The sequence below is a fragment of the Canis lupus genome, chromosome 10, assembly GCF_003254725.2.
Source record: "Canis lupus dingo isolate Sandy chromosome 10, ASM325472v2, whole genome shotgun sequence".
NCBI lineage: Eukaryota > Metazoa > Chordata > Mammalia > Carnivora > Canidae > Canis > Canis lupus.
Window position 1 is genome coordinate 47,585,992 of NC_064252.1, and position 13,372 is coordinate 47,599,363.

The following is a 13,372-nucleotide window of genomic DNA, read 5'->3' on the forward strand; positions in this document are numbered from 1 at the left end:
TGCATCTGGAAACTGAGAGAGGCTTGATAACATACCTTTTTGTGGGAATCCTCAATTACATGATTGCCTCCAGGCTGAATATCTAAAACAACATTGGGGGCCTGATAACCTGAAAGAATTAACATGAAACAATTAGGTTTTTTGAGACTCATTTTTCACCCTCTTTCCTCCCACATGTGCTATTAAAATAATAAATGAAGGAAAAAGGCATAAACTATCACCACCAAGAAAGAGATGGGAGGGGGCAAGCAGTAGAAGGCAGACTTCTGAAACAGAGAAAGCAGGAGGAGGAGAACCAGTGGCTGAAGACACTAGATGGAAGACATTTGGAGAGCCACATGGAGAAGGTTGTGTCACAAGAGGAAGCCAACTGGCCCTATGGAATCAGAGTCTTTGCGACCTGGAAATAGCTTCTATTGTAGTAGGTGAGTGTGAAGCATGGAGTGAAAACAAGGTGACTGAAAACTTGTATATGGGTCCCTCCCACCCTAAGCCCAGAAGGTCTTGTTAAGGAAGAAAGGTAATAGTTCTTGTCCAGTGAAATGGAAAGATCTAGAGAAAATTACAGCAGCTAGCTTGGGCACTGAAGCTCCAGAGCAAAAGCTTCAGAATCTCTTTTTTAGAGGTTTCCAAGAATAATGGCTCAATTAATATTATTAAATGAATGTTTTATGACAGTACATCTCTAAGTTGTATTTGATGTTTAAACTTATTTTTCTTTGTGCCTTGCCTACCTTATTTTAATATTTCTTTTCAAAAAGAGACAAGTATAGTCATTTAATATGACTCAACTGAGTAGTCAACATAGGAAAACCAATTTTTGTCCAAAATCACAGGCAGATGACTTAGTCTACAGTGTAAAGTGTATTACCGAGCAGTATGTGGAAGGGAATAGTCCATTTAGCTACATTCCCTGCATACAGGTAGTCTCCTACCTTCACCAGTGTCCTTAGCATGCTCTGTAATGGCTTCCTTGAGTTTCTCAGTATAGTTTACAATTCCTTTCAGAGGTACACGCTCATCGTTTTCATAAGCCGTGATATGAATAGAAGGATAATGCTGAAAGAAAATAGATGCAAAGTTTACATTATTCCTTATGGTCCTTTTCTACCCTATAGATTATGAAAAAGAACTACCTCCAATTTTTTTATCTAGGTGCCAGATATATTTTCTTCTCATTTGTTTTTTTGAAGAGTTATTTATGTATTGGATTTTATATACATACATACATACATACATCTATCTATCTATCTATCTGTCTATCTATCTATCTATCTATCTATATATTTTAAAGATTTTATTTATTCATGAGAGAGAGAGAGAGAGAGAGAGAGAGAGAGAGAGAGGCAGAGACACAGGCAGAGGGAGAAGCAGGCTCCCCATAGGGAGCCTGATGTGGGGCTTGATCCCGGGACTCCAGGATCATGCCCTAAGCCGAAGGCAGACACTCAACCTCTGAGCCACCCAGGCGTCCCTCTCATTTGCTTTTGAGAGATATACAGCATTATAGTACTAGACCACTTGCTACCTGGAATAGCCTTTCCTTGGCTAGCAAGACCATGATCATATCTAATCTATTCTATTGAACTATTAAATTGAGTATTAACAGAGATGTTGCTGAGAGGTGTTTGGGTATTTTGAGCAGAAATAACTTAAAACCCCAGTAAAAATTCCTGCCTCAGCATGGTAAGTATCCCTTTGATGATCTTTTCTATCACTTTAGGATAGTGTATCACAACTTGCACTACCTGTGGCTTGATATTTTGATAGGGACAGTAACGTTTTATGTAGTTCTTGTGTTTTTCATCAGATGAAGGATTTCCCCATTCTTCTAATTCTTCTAATGTCAGAGGAAGTGTAGTGTCCATCATGGTGTTGAGAACATCCAGGAAAGGTGCCTTAAAAAAAAAAAAAAAAAAAAAAAAAAGCCAAAGAAATTTAAATTTTGACTAATAAGTTGTCAAAATGAGTTTCAGAAAGACATTTTATTTTATGAATATACATATGGACATGAGAGAACAAAAGTCAAGAAGCCATGTGGATTCCCAGGAGGTGGACTAACTACTCAGTCCTTAACTAGGTCCTGTGATTTTATAACTGGCCTTTATGGTTTTCAGACTCTGAAAATGATGATGTTATACGTCATGTTTATATATGTGTATACACACACACACACACACATATGTATAACAAAACAAAAACTGTTTTCTAATTTCACAATTTTTTAGTTTGATGCCTTTATTTATACACATATTTTTTTTTTTAAAGGGGGCATTTACACTGAAGTTTTTTTTTAAATTTTTATTTATTTATGACAGTCACACAGAGAGAGACAGAGAGAGACAGAGAGAGAGGCAGAGACACAGGCAGAGGGAGAAGCAGGCTCCATGCACCGGGAGCCCGACGTGGGATTCAATCCCGGGTCTCCAGGATCGCGCCCTGAGCCAAAGGCAGGTGCCAAACCGCTGCGCAACCCAGGGATCCCCCACACATATTTTATATAAAAGTAAGAAATGCTACTACTTTACATTCATTAGAATGGGTACTATTAAAAAACTTAAAAAAAACAAACAAACAAACAAATAACAGTGTTAACAAGGATGTGGAGAAATTGGAACCCTTATGCACTGTTGGTAGGAATGTAAAATGGTGCAGATGGTATGCTAGTTTCTCAAAAAACTAAACTCAGAATTACCATATAATCCAGCAATTCTATTTCTAGGTATATATCCCAAAGATTAAAAGCAGGTTCTTGCAGAATATAACCATATCTGTAGCAGCATTATAAACAACAGCCAAAAGATGTTAGCAACTCAAGTGTCTGTCCACTGGTGGATGAATGGATAAGCAAAATATACACAATGACACAAATATTATTCAGCCTTAAAAAGGAAGGAAATTCTGACATATACTATGATAATAGATAGACCCTGAACCTTATCTAAGTGAAATAAACCAGTTACAAAAAGATAAATATGTATGATTACATTTGTAGGAGGTAGACTCTAATTTATAGAGACAGAGCAGAGTGGTGGTTCTAAGGGGAAGGGAGAATTGGGGAGTTGCTATTTAATAAGTGCAGAGTTTTGATTTTGCAAGATGAAGAGTTCTGGAGATTGGTTGCACAACAATGTGAACATACTTAACACACATGAACTGTATACTTGAAAATGGTTAAGATGTTAAATTTATTTTCTCACAAAAATTTAAAAAACCCAACATGAATAATTCCTTACCAGTCGGGACATTTTACATAAAAAAAAAAAAAAAGGCAATAAATGTTAATTGAAGAAAATCTAGAAAATATACAACCTCAAAGGAGGAAAAAACATTCACTGGCTTATAACCAGTGTTAAAACATTTAATAAAATGGCAGCTGCTTTTTTTTCACTTGTAGTCTTCTGTTAACATGCTTTTCAGCTTTCTCTTGTATTAACATTAACCTAGTGGGCAAAAGTAATTCCTTCTGGCTGCTTAGCATCTGGACTCCACTTTTTTGCATTTAAACTATTCCTAACCTTATGAGGCAGAGCCTGCCTCTCAGTATGGAGCTGTTAAATGCCAGGTAGTTCCCTTCTCCGTTTTCCCCACAGCATGGAGTAGCTACATGACTTGGGTTTATCAAATCAGACATAATAATGTGCTCCAGACTTTGGGAAGTTTGTGGCTTAAAGTAGGGACCACGAGAATTTCTTCTGGCAAAAGTGACACATTTATGTTGAGTTTTCAGATGCAGCACTGGGAGTATACGGTGACTTGTGCCCAGCAATAGCGGCAGTGATAGCTTCACTGGGCCAGTTTTATGGTATATATGGATATGTTTCTGGCCGTGTAGCCTCTATAAGATTAGTTCTATGCCTGCCCTTTCCCAATACCTTTTAATAAATCTCTTTTCTGCTTAAATTAATCAGAGCTAGTATTCGGTGCTTCTAATTAAAACTATGGATCCTCTATTGTTGGATATTTAGGTTGATTCTACTTCACTATTACAAGCAACATGGGGTAAATACTCTTATACACACATTTCTGATGATTTCCTTTCTAATTTCTAAAATCAAAGATCAGCTGTATTTTTTTTTTTATATTGTAAGAAACTTACTATCTTTGTATATAGGTTTTCTTCCCTCTGTACTTAGCATTTATTTCTACCTAAAAAAGTAGATTTGTAGATCAGGATTATTTAACACTTAATAAGAGAAGCCTAGAGTGTATACCCCATAAAAGAAACCTAAAATAATTTACTCTCTCCATCCCAGCTCTTCTTTTCTAGAGTCTGACCAGGAGCAAAATGATGAAAGTGAAACAAGTGGCTATAATACTTCTAAATTTCGGACACCAGGAAAAGATTATACAGTTGACCCTTGAAAGACATAGGTTTAAACTATGGAAGACCCCTTACACTTTTTTTTTTTTTTAAAGATTTTATTTTATTTATTCATGAAAGACACAGAGAGACAGGCAGACACAGACAGAGGGAGAAGCAGGCTCCCTGCAGGGAGCCTGATGTGGGATGTGATCCCAGGATCCCAGAATCAGGACCTGAGCCAAAAGCAGATGCTCAACCACGGGCCAACCAGGCGTCCCACACCTGGATTTTTTTTTTTAAGTATACATATGGTACTATATAAACAAATGTATTTTTCTTTTTTTCTTTTTTAAGATTTTATTTATTTATTCATGAGAGACACAGAGAGAGAGAGAGGCAGAGACACAGGCAAAGGGAGATGCAGGCTCTATGCAGGGAGCCCAACATGGGACTTGATCCCGGGTCTCCAGGATCACACCCTGGGCTGCAGGTGGCGCTAAACCACTGCGCCAACAAGGCTGCCCCAAATGTATTTTTCTTATGATCATCTTAACATCTTTTCTCTAGCTTATTTTAAGAACACAGTATATAATTTATAGACCATATAAAATATGTGTTAATCAACTGTTTATATTATTGGTAAGGTTTCTGGTCAATGGCAGGCTGTTAAGTTTTTGCAGAGTCCAAAGTTATACATGGATTTTGGACTGGGGGCGGCAGGGGAGGTGGTTGGTGTCTCTAACCCCCATGTTGTTCAAGGGTCAACCGTGGAGACTTTTAAGGTCAAAACAAAATATTTAAATTACAATATAGAAAAACCACCCACTTAAAGACCTTTATGAATGGAGTATCTAAAAATAGAGAGCCTCTACATCTAGTACTGAAATGCTCATGGGCAATATAATATAGTCAAAGGATTTCGTGGACTCCGGAGTTGCAGTGTCCTCTGCCTGATTCCCTGGAACTAGTGAATCACATATGCTCTCTTTTCTAGCAATTCTAAATGTTTTTAGAAATAAGAAATAACTAATGAGAACAGCCATTAATATCTTTCAATGGAAGAAAGGATAAATAAAGGAGAAGTAATTAGAGTAAAAGAAGTTTAGAATAGAGCTCCAATTCTGTGTTTAAAATTTAAAGGCTTTGCTACACTCCTGTGTTATGGTAAAACTGGAACAGAAATATTTTTCAGAGTAGCTTATGGCTTCATGCCTTCCCACTCTGTACATAGTAGAGAACAGAGTATACTCACCTCCAAAGTCACAGCTCTCAGCAGCTCTGGATTAGAATTACACAATGCTCCCACAAGCACCCCTCCAGCACTGAAAGCAGTCAGGGTTGTTAGACTTGGCTGAGAAAAGCCTTGGCCATGAAGCGTCTTAATGCAAGCCTCTAAGTCAGCAAGGCCATTGAGTTTTTTAGTTAGACGGCCATCAGCGTGCCACTGGAGGCCTAACTCACCACCACCTCTGAAATTAAAGGGCAAAAAATTTTTTTAGTGGGGCAAACATATTAATAAGTCAGGGTCAGCAAACTGTAGCTGGTGGGCAAATATTTACTCAGAGGTCTGTTTTTCCCCCCCTTAAATGGCCTTAGAGCTAAGAATGACCTTTAAAGGTTGGGAGAAAACAACAACCACCACCAAGAATATACAATAGAGACCATATGTGGCCTATAAAGCCTGAAATATTTACTATTCAGTTTTTTTAGAGAAAAGGTTTGCCAATCTCTGATATAGACAGTCAAAAATGGATTTCATAAATGTCTTAAAAATAAGTCACTGTCATTTTTTTATTCATTCATTTAAAGTAGGTTCTACATGCAATGTAGGGCTTGAATTTATGGCCTCAAGCACAATGTAGGGCTTGAACTTATGCTGCTCCAACTGAGCCAGTCACACACCCCTAAACAAATACGTTTTGGGTACCTCCTACTGTATACCAGGCATTGTGCTAAATGCCGGCCTTATAAATATACAAAAGCAAAAATCTGCCCTGAAGATTATAAGTTTGGGGGTAAAGAAAAGAGCTGCCAAGCAATGTGGTTGCTGCTTTTACACAGGGTATTTAAAGTTATCAAAGAAGCAGCAGGAAGAACATCCACCTGTTAGGTGAGAGGTATATACTTCCTAAAACAAATGCTTGAGGAGGAGATGAAATGTAAGCCACGTCTTAGAGGAAGAATATGAGTTCCCAGAGTGCAAAGAAGGGGGAAACATCAAGACATGGCAGGTGCAAAGGCACAAAAGGGAAAGAGTTTATCAGGTGAAAGGATGTAATAAGGCTACAGTGCAGGACGCATTTGGGCAGTATTCACAGCTATTACTACAGAGATAAACCAGGTTATAAGGATGTTAAAATACTACACTGAAGAGTTTGGATTTTATTTCAAAGGTGGAAAGGTAGAGAAGGATTTTAAGCAGAAACATAAAATAGTATTTGTGTCTTGAAAATAGTGAAAATAAAATGAAGTTAGAGTGGAAAAAAGGATCTAGTTTGAGAGACTATTTTAGAAAAAACTAAACTCTAGAAAAAAAAAGGAAATAATAACATTACTAAGATAATACACAGACTGGTATGTCAACTCTACAAATCTGGTACAAGATCTTAAAAATCTACCCTTTTGCTTTTTAGATATCAACTAGTCTGTTAAATTCACTTCCACTAGCACATGCTTAGGAATACATAAATTTAATAACACAAATGAGAAAATAAACTTTGCTCCCTGATAGACTTTATGCTGGACATCTGTCACAATGCTCTGGCACTCATACGCCAGGTAAAATGTTGCTGACTCACCGAACATGGCAATATGCTAATATCCACCCATCGTCCACCAATACCCGTCTTTCAGGTCTGAAATTCATTTTTAAATCCATTCCATAAGCTCCATACACATGTACCAGGAGAGGTTTCTTCTGCAAGTCCTCAGAATCTGTCTTGTGGAAAATGGTCATTGGCACTGATTTTCCATCCTGAAAATTAAGAGTTACTATGCATGTAAGTAAGAGTCTTTTAAAACAGTTTATCCCTAACTTTATGCCTTATTGATGTTGAGCACAAACTTCATTTAATTAAGGTAACAGAGGGGTGCCTGGTTGGCTCAGTTGGTGGAACATGTGACTCCTGATCTTGGGGTTGTGAGTTGAGTCCTATGGGTGTAGGACTTTGGGTATAGAAATTACTTAAAAATAACAACCACAACAAAAATAAATAAAAATAAACAACCATAATAAAGACAAGAGTTATGGTCTTTAAAAATACATCATGGTTCATCCCCATTTTCAGCTGTACTACTGACCTATAATATTATTCAGAAAAGAACAATAAGACTCTGGCTTGAAAAGAGTTTATTAAATGTAGCTTTTCATGACAGTAAAGTGATTTTAAGGGGTTCTTCACTACTACCATTACTGTAATTTTCTTCCGTCAAGTCAAAGTCAAAATATACCTATCAAGGTTAGATATACCAGCACAGCATTTTTCCTATACCTAGAGCCAGATAGTGACATTTCTCATCTTTGAGTATTTATAAACATGCTGACTGAAGAAGTTTTAACAGCCAAGTTTTCTGACCTCTGTAAGCAGAGTCCTCAACCATTAGCATCAGAATTTCTTACCCCAACTGACATACATCCTTATACTCTTCAAAGGTCTACCTTTATTTTTTAAAATGTTTAAAAGTGGCTTAAGTAAGGAATCTTAATTACTTTAGGACAGGTTAACTATTCCCCAGTTGAGTTCACGTTCATTAATTGCAAACCGATTGAAACTAGGCATTCCCTGGACAAAATTAACATAATCTGAAGTATTTCTGATATTCCCTTTGTAGAAAAAGGGCAGAGAAATTGGTTCTCACCCTGCTTACAGAAACTAGTGAAATAGTGCTAGTCTACATAAAATAAGAGGAAATAATAAAAGGAAAACAATAACCAAGCCACTCTCCCTATTTTTATGCTTACTGTGAAAACTTAACTTTGAGGCACTAGAGTAATTATCAGATAAGGAGGCAATCTTTCATCCATCCTTATGATGCTCAACTTGCTACGACAGTGTAACTGGAGTTTCACTTCTCAGATTTATTCTTACAAAACGATGTAGATTAATTTCTACAATTATCTTTGTCTTTTCATCTCCCTGCCTCCTCCCCAACAATCAGAGAAAAACTAGTTGGTTGAAAACTTAAGAAAAGGGATGCCTGGGTGGCTCAGCGGTTGACTGTCTACCTTACCTTGGGCTCAGGGCGTGATCCCGGGGTCTTGGGATTGAGTCCCACATCGGGCTTCCCGTGGGTAGGCTGCTTCTCCCTTTGCCTATGTCTCTGCCTCTCTCTCTCTGTGCCTCTCATGAATAAATAAAATCTTTAAAAGAAAACTTATGAAAAGGAAGAGGTGAGGTTGGTGGCAAGTCCTGTGATGAGCTGGATCTGAGTTAATCAGCAGTGCAAAAATGCATGTGGAAAGTTGTAGCAGTGGGGCACCTTGGTGGCTTAGTCAGTTAAGTGTCTGACTCTTGATTTTGGCTCAGGTCGTAACCTCAGGGTCCTAAGATTGAGCCCCAAAGTGGGCTCCCTGCTCAGCAGGAGTATGCTTGAGATTCTCTCTCCCTCTGCCCTTCCCCTGTACCCACGCACATTTAGCGCGCTAATAAATAAACCTTTGAAAGAAAGAAAGAAAGAAAGAAAGAAAGAAAGAAAGAAAGAAAGAAAGCAAGCAAGCAGTTATAGTAGATTCCACTGAGCACTTGTCTCCCTTCTCTAATTCATATAAAGAATCCCTTGGCTCCCCAAGAACTTGGCTTCACTGTTCTTTCCGTTTGGGGTATAATAACTACAACAACATTTTAATAGACTGGTATAATCCCACATTTCTAAAGCAGAACAAAGCCTATTCTATTGACAAAAAACAAAACACAAAAATCTATGGTGACACACTAAATGGTAAACAGTAATTACATCTAAGAGGTACAGCAAATGGGACCAAAAAGCAGTCGTCTAAACTTTATATACTTGGCATTTTTGCATTTCTTCTAAGTGTACTACTGCCATAGGGGAAAAGAAGAAAAAACAAGATAAAATAAGAGAGGGATATAAATTATGAAAGACTTTTTTTTTTTTTAAAGATTTTATTTACTTATTCATGAGACAGAGAGAGGCAGAGGGAGAAGCAGGCTCCATACAGGGAGCCCAACACGGGACTCAATCCTGGGACCGCAGGATCACACCCTGAGCCACAGACAGACGCTCAACCGCTGAGCCACCCAGGTGTCCCAATTATGAGATATTCTTAATGCTGAGAAACAAACAGAGGGTCAATGGAGGGAAGGTGGGTGGGGGGTGGGGTAACTGGGTGATGGGCATTTAGGAGGGCATGTGATATAATGAGCACTGGGTGTTATATAAGACTGATGAATCAGGGACCTCTACCTCTGAAACTAATAATACATTATATGTTAATTAACTGAATTTAATAAAAGAAAAAAAAAGTGTGTATTGCTTTTCTATTACTGAAAAATATATATTTAAATAAAACTAATAGTTTAAAGAAACTAATAGTTTAAAGAAAAAATTCACAAAGACAAAAGGCTGTGTCATCATAATTCACTGCCAGCACGTGCAATTATCTGATGTTTTAATATGCTAAGGTCTGAAAATTCTTTAAATCCAAGGCCACAGCTGATTAATTTATTCCTCATTTGCACAAACTTTCTTTTTTTAAAAAAATATTTTATTCATTATTTGAGAGAGAGAGAGAGCAAGCATAAGTCAAGGGCAGACAGAGAGGGAGAAGCAGATCCCCACTGAGCAGGGAGCCCAACATGGGTCTTAATCCAGTGACCCTGGGATCATGACCTGAGCTGAAGGCAGACATTTAACCCACTGAGCCACCTAGGCGCCCCTCTTTTCTACTTTACACTCCCCCCCTCGGTCTTGCCTCTTTTTACTCTAACCTTTGGCTGTATTGTCCTTTTTTATACCTTTTAAAACATTTTACAACATTTAAGTAAGCTCTACACCCAATGTGGGGCTCAAACTCATGACCCCAATATCGAAAATTGCATGCTCTTCTGACTGAGCCAGAGAGGTGCCCCCTCCTTTATACTTCTTCTTCTTTTTTTTTTTTTTTAAAGATTTTATTTATTTACTCATGAGAGACACAGAGAGAGAAAGAGAGGCAGAAACACAGGCAGAGGGAGAAGCAGGCTCCGTGCAGGGAGCCCGATGAGGGACTCGATCCCGAGTCTCCAGGATCACACCTTGGGCTGAAGGTGGGCGCTAAACCGCTGAGCCACCCAGGCTGCCCTCCTTTATACTTCTTGAATATACCACTTCTCCCTCAATTCAGGGCCTTTACACAAAATGGATTCCTCCTGCCCCCGTTCTAGCTTAATTCTTAATCCTACTTGAGACCTCACTTCCTCAGAAAAGCCTTCACTGATCTTTCCGGCCTGAGAAAGATCCTTGTGTCCTGTTTCCATTGTACTCAGTGTAGTTTCCTTTGCAGCAATCAGTACATTAGCCGATTACTCCTTCATTGGTCACCTTCCCCACTAGATTTAAGCTCCACAAAGGCAGGACTTTTTTAAAAAAATTAATTAATTAATTAAAGCAGGACTTTGATTTATTTTTTATCTTTTATTATTTTTTATTTTTTTTAAAGGCAGGACTTTTATAAATCTAGCTCACTCTAGGTCAACTGCTCACCACCTTCACAATTTTTGCCATAACTAGAAACCGACTTTGACTACTTCTTTAAGTCAACTTTAAAAATTCAAATAGAAACAACACGTGAACTCAAGAGCTTGATGTGCTGGTTATACATTTTCTAATCCATGTTAAAATAAACATATGAATATTAAAGTTACAAAAAAAATCTATGTATCCCCTAAAAATCATTTGGGCCTTGCTGGAGTGTGTGAGATCTACTTTACAAAACCATGCTACTACAGTACCAGCAACAACTGCACAGCACCTGACAGCATGCCTGTAATAGATGAGGGCTCAGAGGTGAGATTACAAAGTCTTCTTACCTTGCTTTTGGCTTCTAGACGTAAAACACGACTAGTCTTTGTGATTGGGTCTTCATGTCCAGTTTCTTCAAACAGTTTGCCTTCTGCAAACTTGTATGTGTAATATTTTGGGGGACGTATTGGAGAGCAAAGCTGAAAGGGACAGTTCTTTGGGTCTGAATTTGTATCCATTATGAATCCACAGGCCCAAGGAGGGAGCTAAAGAAAGAAAAGTTATTTTTACTCTTTATCTAGACTAAGTATCATTAATTAAATTTCTGAGTCTGCTACAAAAAATACGATGAGGATATCAAGTTAATTTTTATCTGTTATACATAATACCTCCTTTAAGTATTATTTCAGCACAAATATATTTTGAGTAACAAATGAACAACTCTACGTAAAGACTAATAAACTAAGGAAAAATTATAGAAAAATGGTTCATTATGAATCTGGATTTACATGAAATCTCTATTAATAAAGTTGTTTATTTTGGGTATAAACTTGAGCAGTGGATAGTAAAATGGTTAAGAAAAAGAGCAAATCAAGTACTAATTCCAGAACCCAACAACATCTATAGGTCTCTGTTCTCATAGAACATGAAATCTCTCTCATGTGTTTTTAATAATTTACCCATCAGCCCTTCCCCTGCTGCCTAGACAGCCATAGGGATGACAGTTATTATTCCAGGGCTACAAACTGGCTCAGCAGCCCTAAAGCATTTACAATTTGTTTCTAACTTTAGCTCCTAGGCTAACCATTGTGCAGAACAAAACCTTTCCTGGCATCTCCACTCTGAGAGACTCACAGCTATTATGATTATGATTCTTAACTTTAAGAAAAAAAAGGGAAAGGAATCAAAATTCATTCTCTCAGAGCAGCAGGGTCCAGTTTCAAGCCTGCCACTAACATCCCTCTTACACCTTTCAAAGAACTCTGGTAAGCAGATGACAGAGTATAAGAAATGGTACCAAGAGTCAGAACATTAAAAGAAAATTGCCTTTCTTTTCCTGAGTAATTGTAGAAAGAACAAATTCCTTAGAAAATCAGAGGTCTTGGCACAGCAATGTCACTGGTGGGCACTATTCAGAAAGGGTTGGGGGGGGCCATGTGGATAAAGAGTACACCATCTAACCTGTAGAAACTAAACCCAAAGAGCTTATGTTCACAGAAAACGTCTTGCAATTAATTCAAAGAATCTATCTTCCTAAAACACAATAAGGTTGTATATTCATAATGTCTCTTAAAGAGACTTCCTTATTGACTGTCCTCAGATTGAGGATTATGTTCAAGGATAATGTTTACTTAAGTGCAAAGCCACAAAACTGGAAAGAAGAGTGTGACATGTGAAAGTTGCGAAGTTTGGCAGCATAAATGGAGTAAACAGAGACCTTAGCGGGAAAAAGTACCACTGCTACTGGCCTTGTAACCAGGTTTCAGAAAGAGGGCACATGGTGCCTCAGTCCACAGAGGCAAACGTTTGTTTTTTTTTTTGTTCTTTGGTGAAATTAATAATAAAAAAAAAGTTCCACGTGCCCCATGCTGTAAGCAGTCATACTTTCAGACCAGGTGGTTCCAATAAATAAAAAACTCTCTTGGGTGTTATTTTTTAAAGTAGTGGGACCAAGGTTAAAGTTTTACCATAACAAAACCGTTCCAAGGCTATGGACTTCTTTTTTTTTTTTTAATTTTTATTTATTTATGATAGTCACAGAGAGAGAGAGAGAGAGAGAGAGAGGCAGAGACACAGACAGAGGGAGAAGCAGGCTCCATGCACCGGGAGCCTGATGTGGGACTCAATCCCGGGTCTCCAGGATCGCGCCCCGGGCCAAAGGCAGGCACCACACCGCTGCGCCACCCAGGGATCCCGGCTATGGACTTCTTAAAATTTATCTAGCTCATGTGGAAATAAGCATTAACCATCTCAAAGACACCTTAAGCCACATTTCCTACTGAGATAATCCTGTAGTAACATCTGGGTATATTAATGGACAGCACCAGAATAATTTTAGGTTGGCTTTGATATGCAGATATTTCTTAGATACTTGACAGAAACAGT

General features: G+C 38.1%; 2 protein-coding genes across 10 annotated transcripts in view; one reads left to right on the forward strand and one right to left on the reverse strand.

Annotated features, from left to right (window-relative positions):
* The window catches only part of SLC3A1 (solute carrier family 3 member 1), a 46,381-nt gene extending 45,701 nt beyond the window's left edge, over nt 1–680 (forward strand). The window contains exon 10 of the mRNA XM_049115493.1: nt 201–680. Coding sequence (XP_048971450.1) covers nt 201–410 — 210 coding nt within the window. The 3' untranslated portion in view covers nt 411–680. The remainder of the gene's footprint in view (nt 1–200) is intronic.
* The window catches only part of PREPL (prolyl endopeptidase like), a 70,292-nt gene that overhangs the window by 14,096 nt on the left and 42,824 nt on the right, over nt 1–13,372 (reverse strand). For all 9 annotated transcript variants that reach the window (XR_007413603.1, XR_007413601.1, XR_007413602.1 and 6 more), the window contains 6 exons: nt 11,335–11,532; nt 7,105–7,280; nt 5,559–5,775; nt 1,749–1,898; nt 936–1,059; nt 36–109 (listed from right to left, as the gene is read on the reverse strand). Coding sequence is in view for 5 of the 9 variants with exons in the window: in XM_025465443.3 (XP_025321228.1) it covers nt 36–109; nt 936–1,059; nt 1,749–1,898; nt 5,559–5,775; nt 7,105–7,280; nt 11,335–11,532 (939 nt within the window). In the remaining 4 variants the exon portion in view is untranslated. The remainder of the gene's footprint in view (nt 1–35; nt 110–935; nt 1,060–1,748; nt 1,899–5,558; nt 5,776–7,104; nt 7,281–11,334; nt 11,533–13,372) is intronic.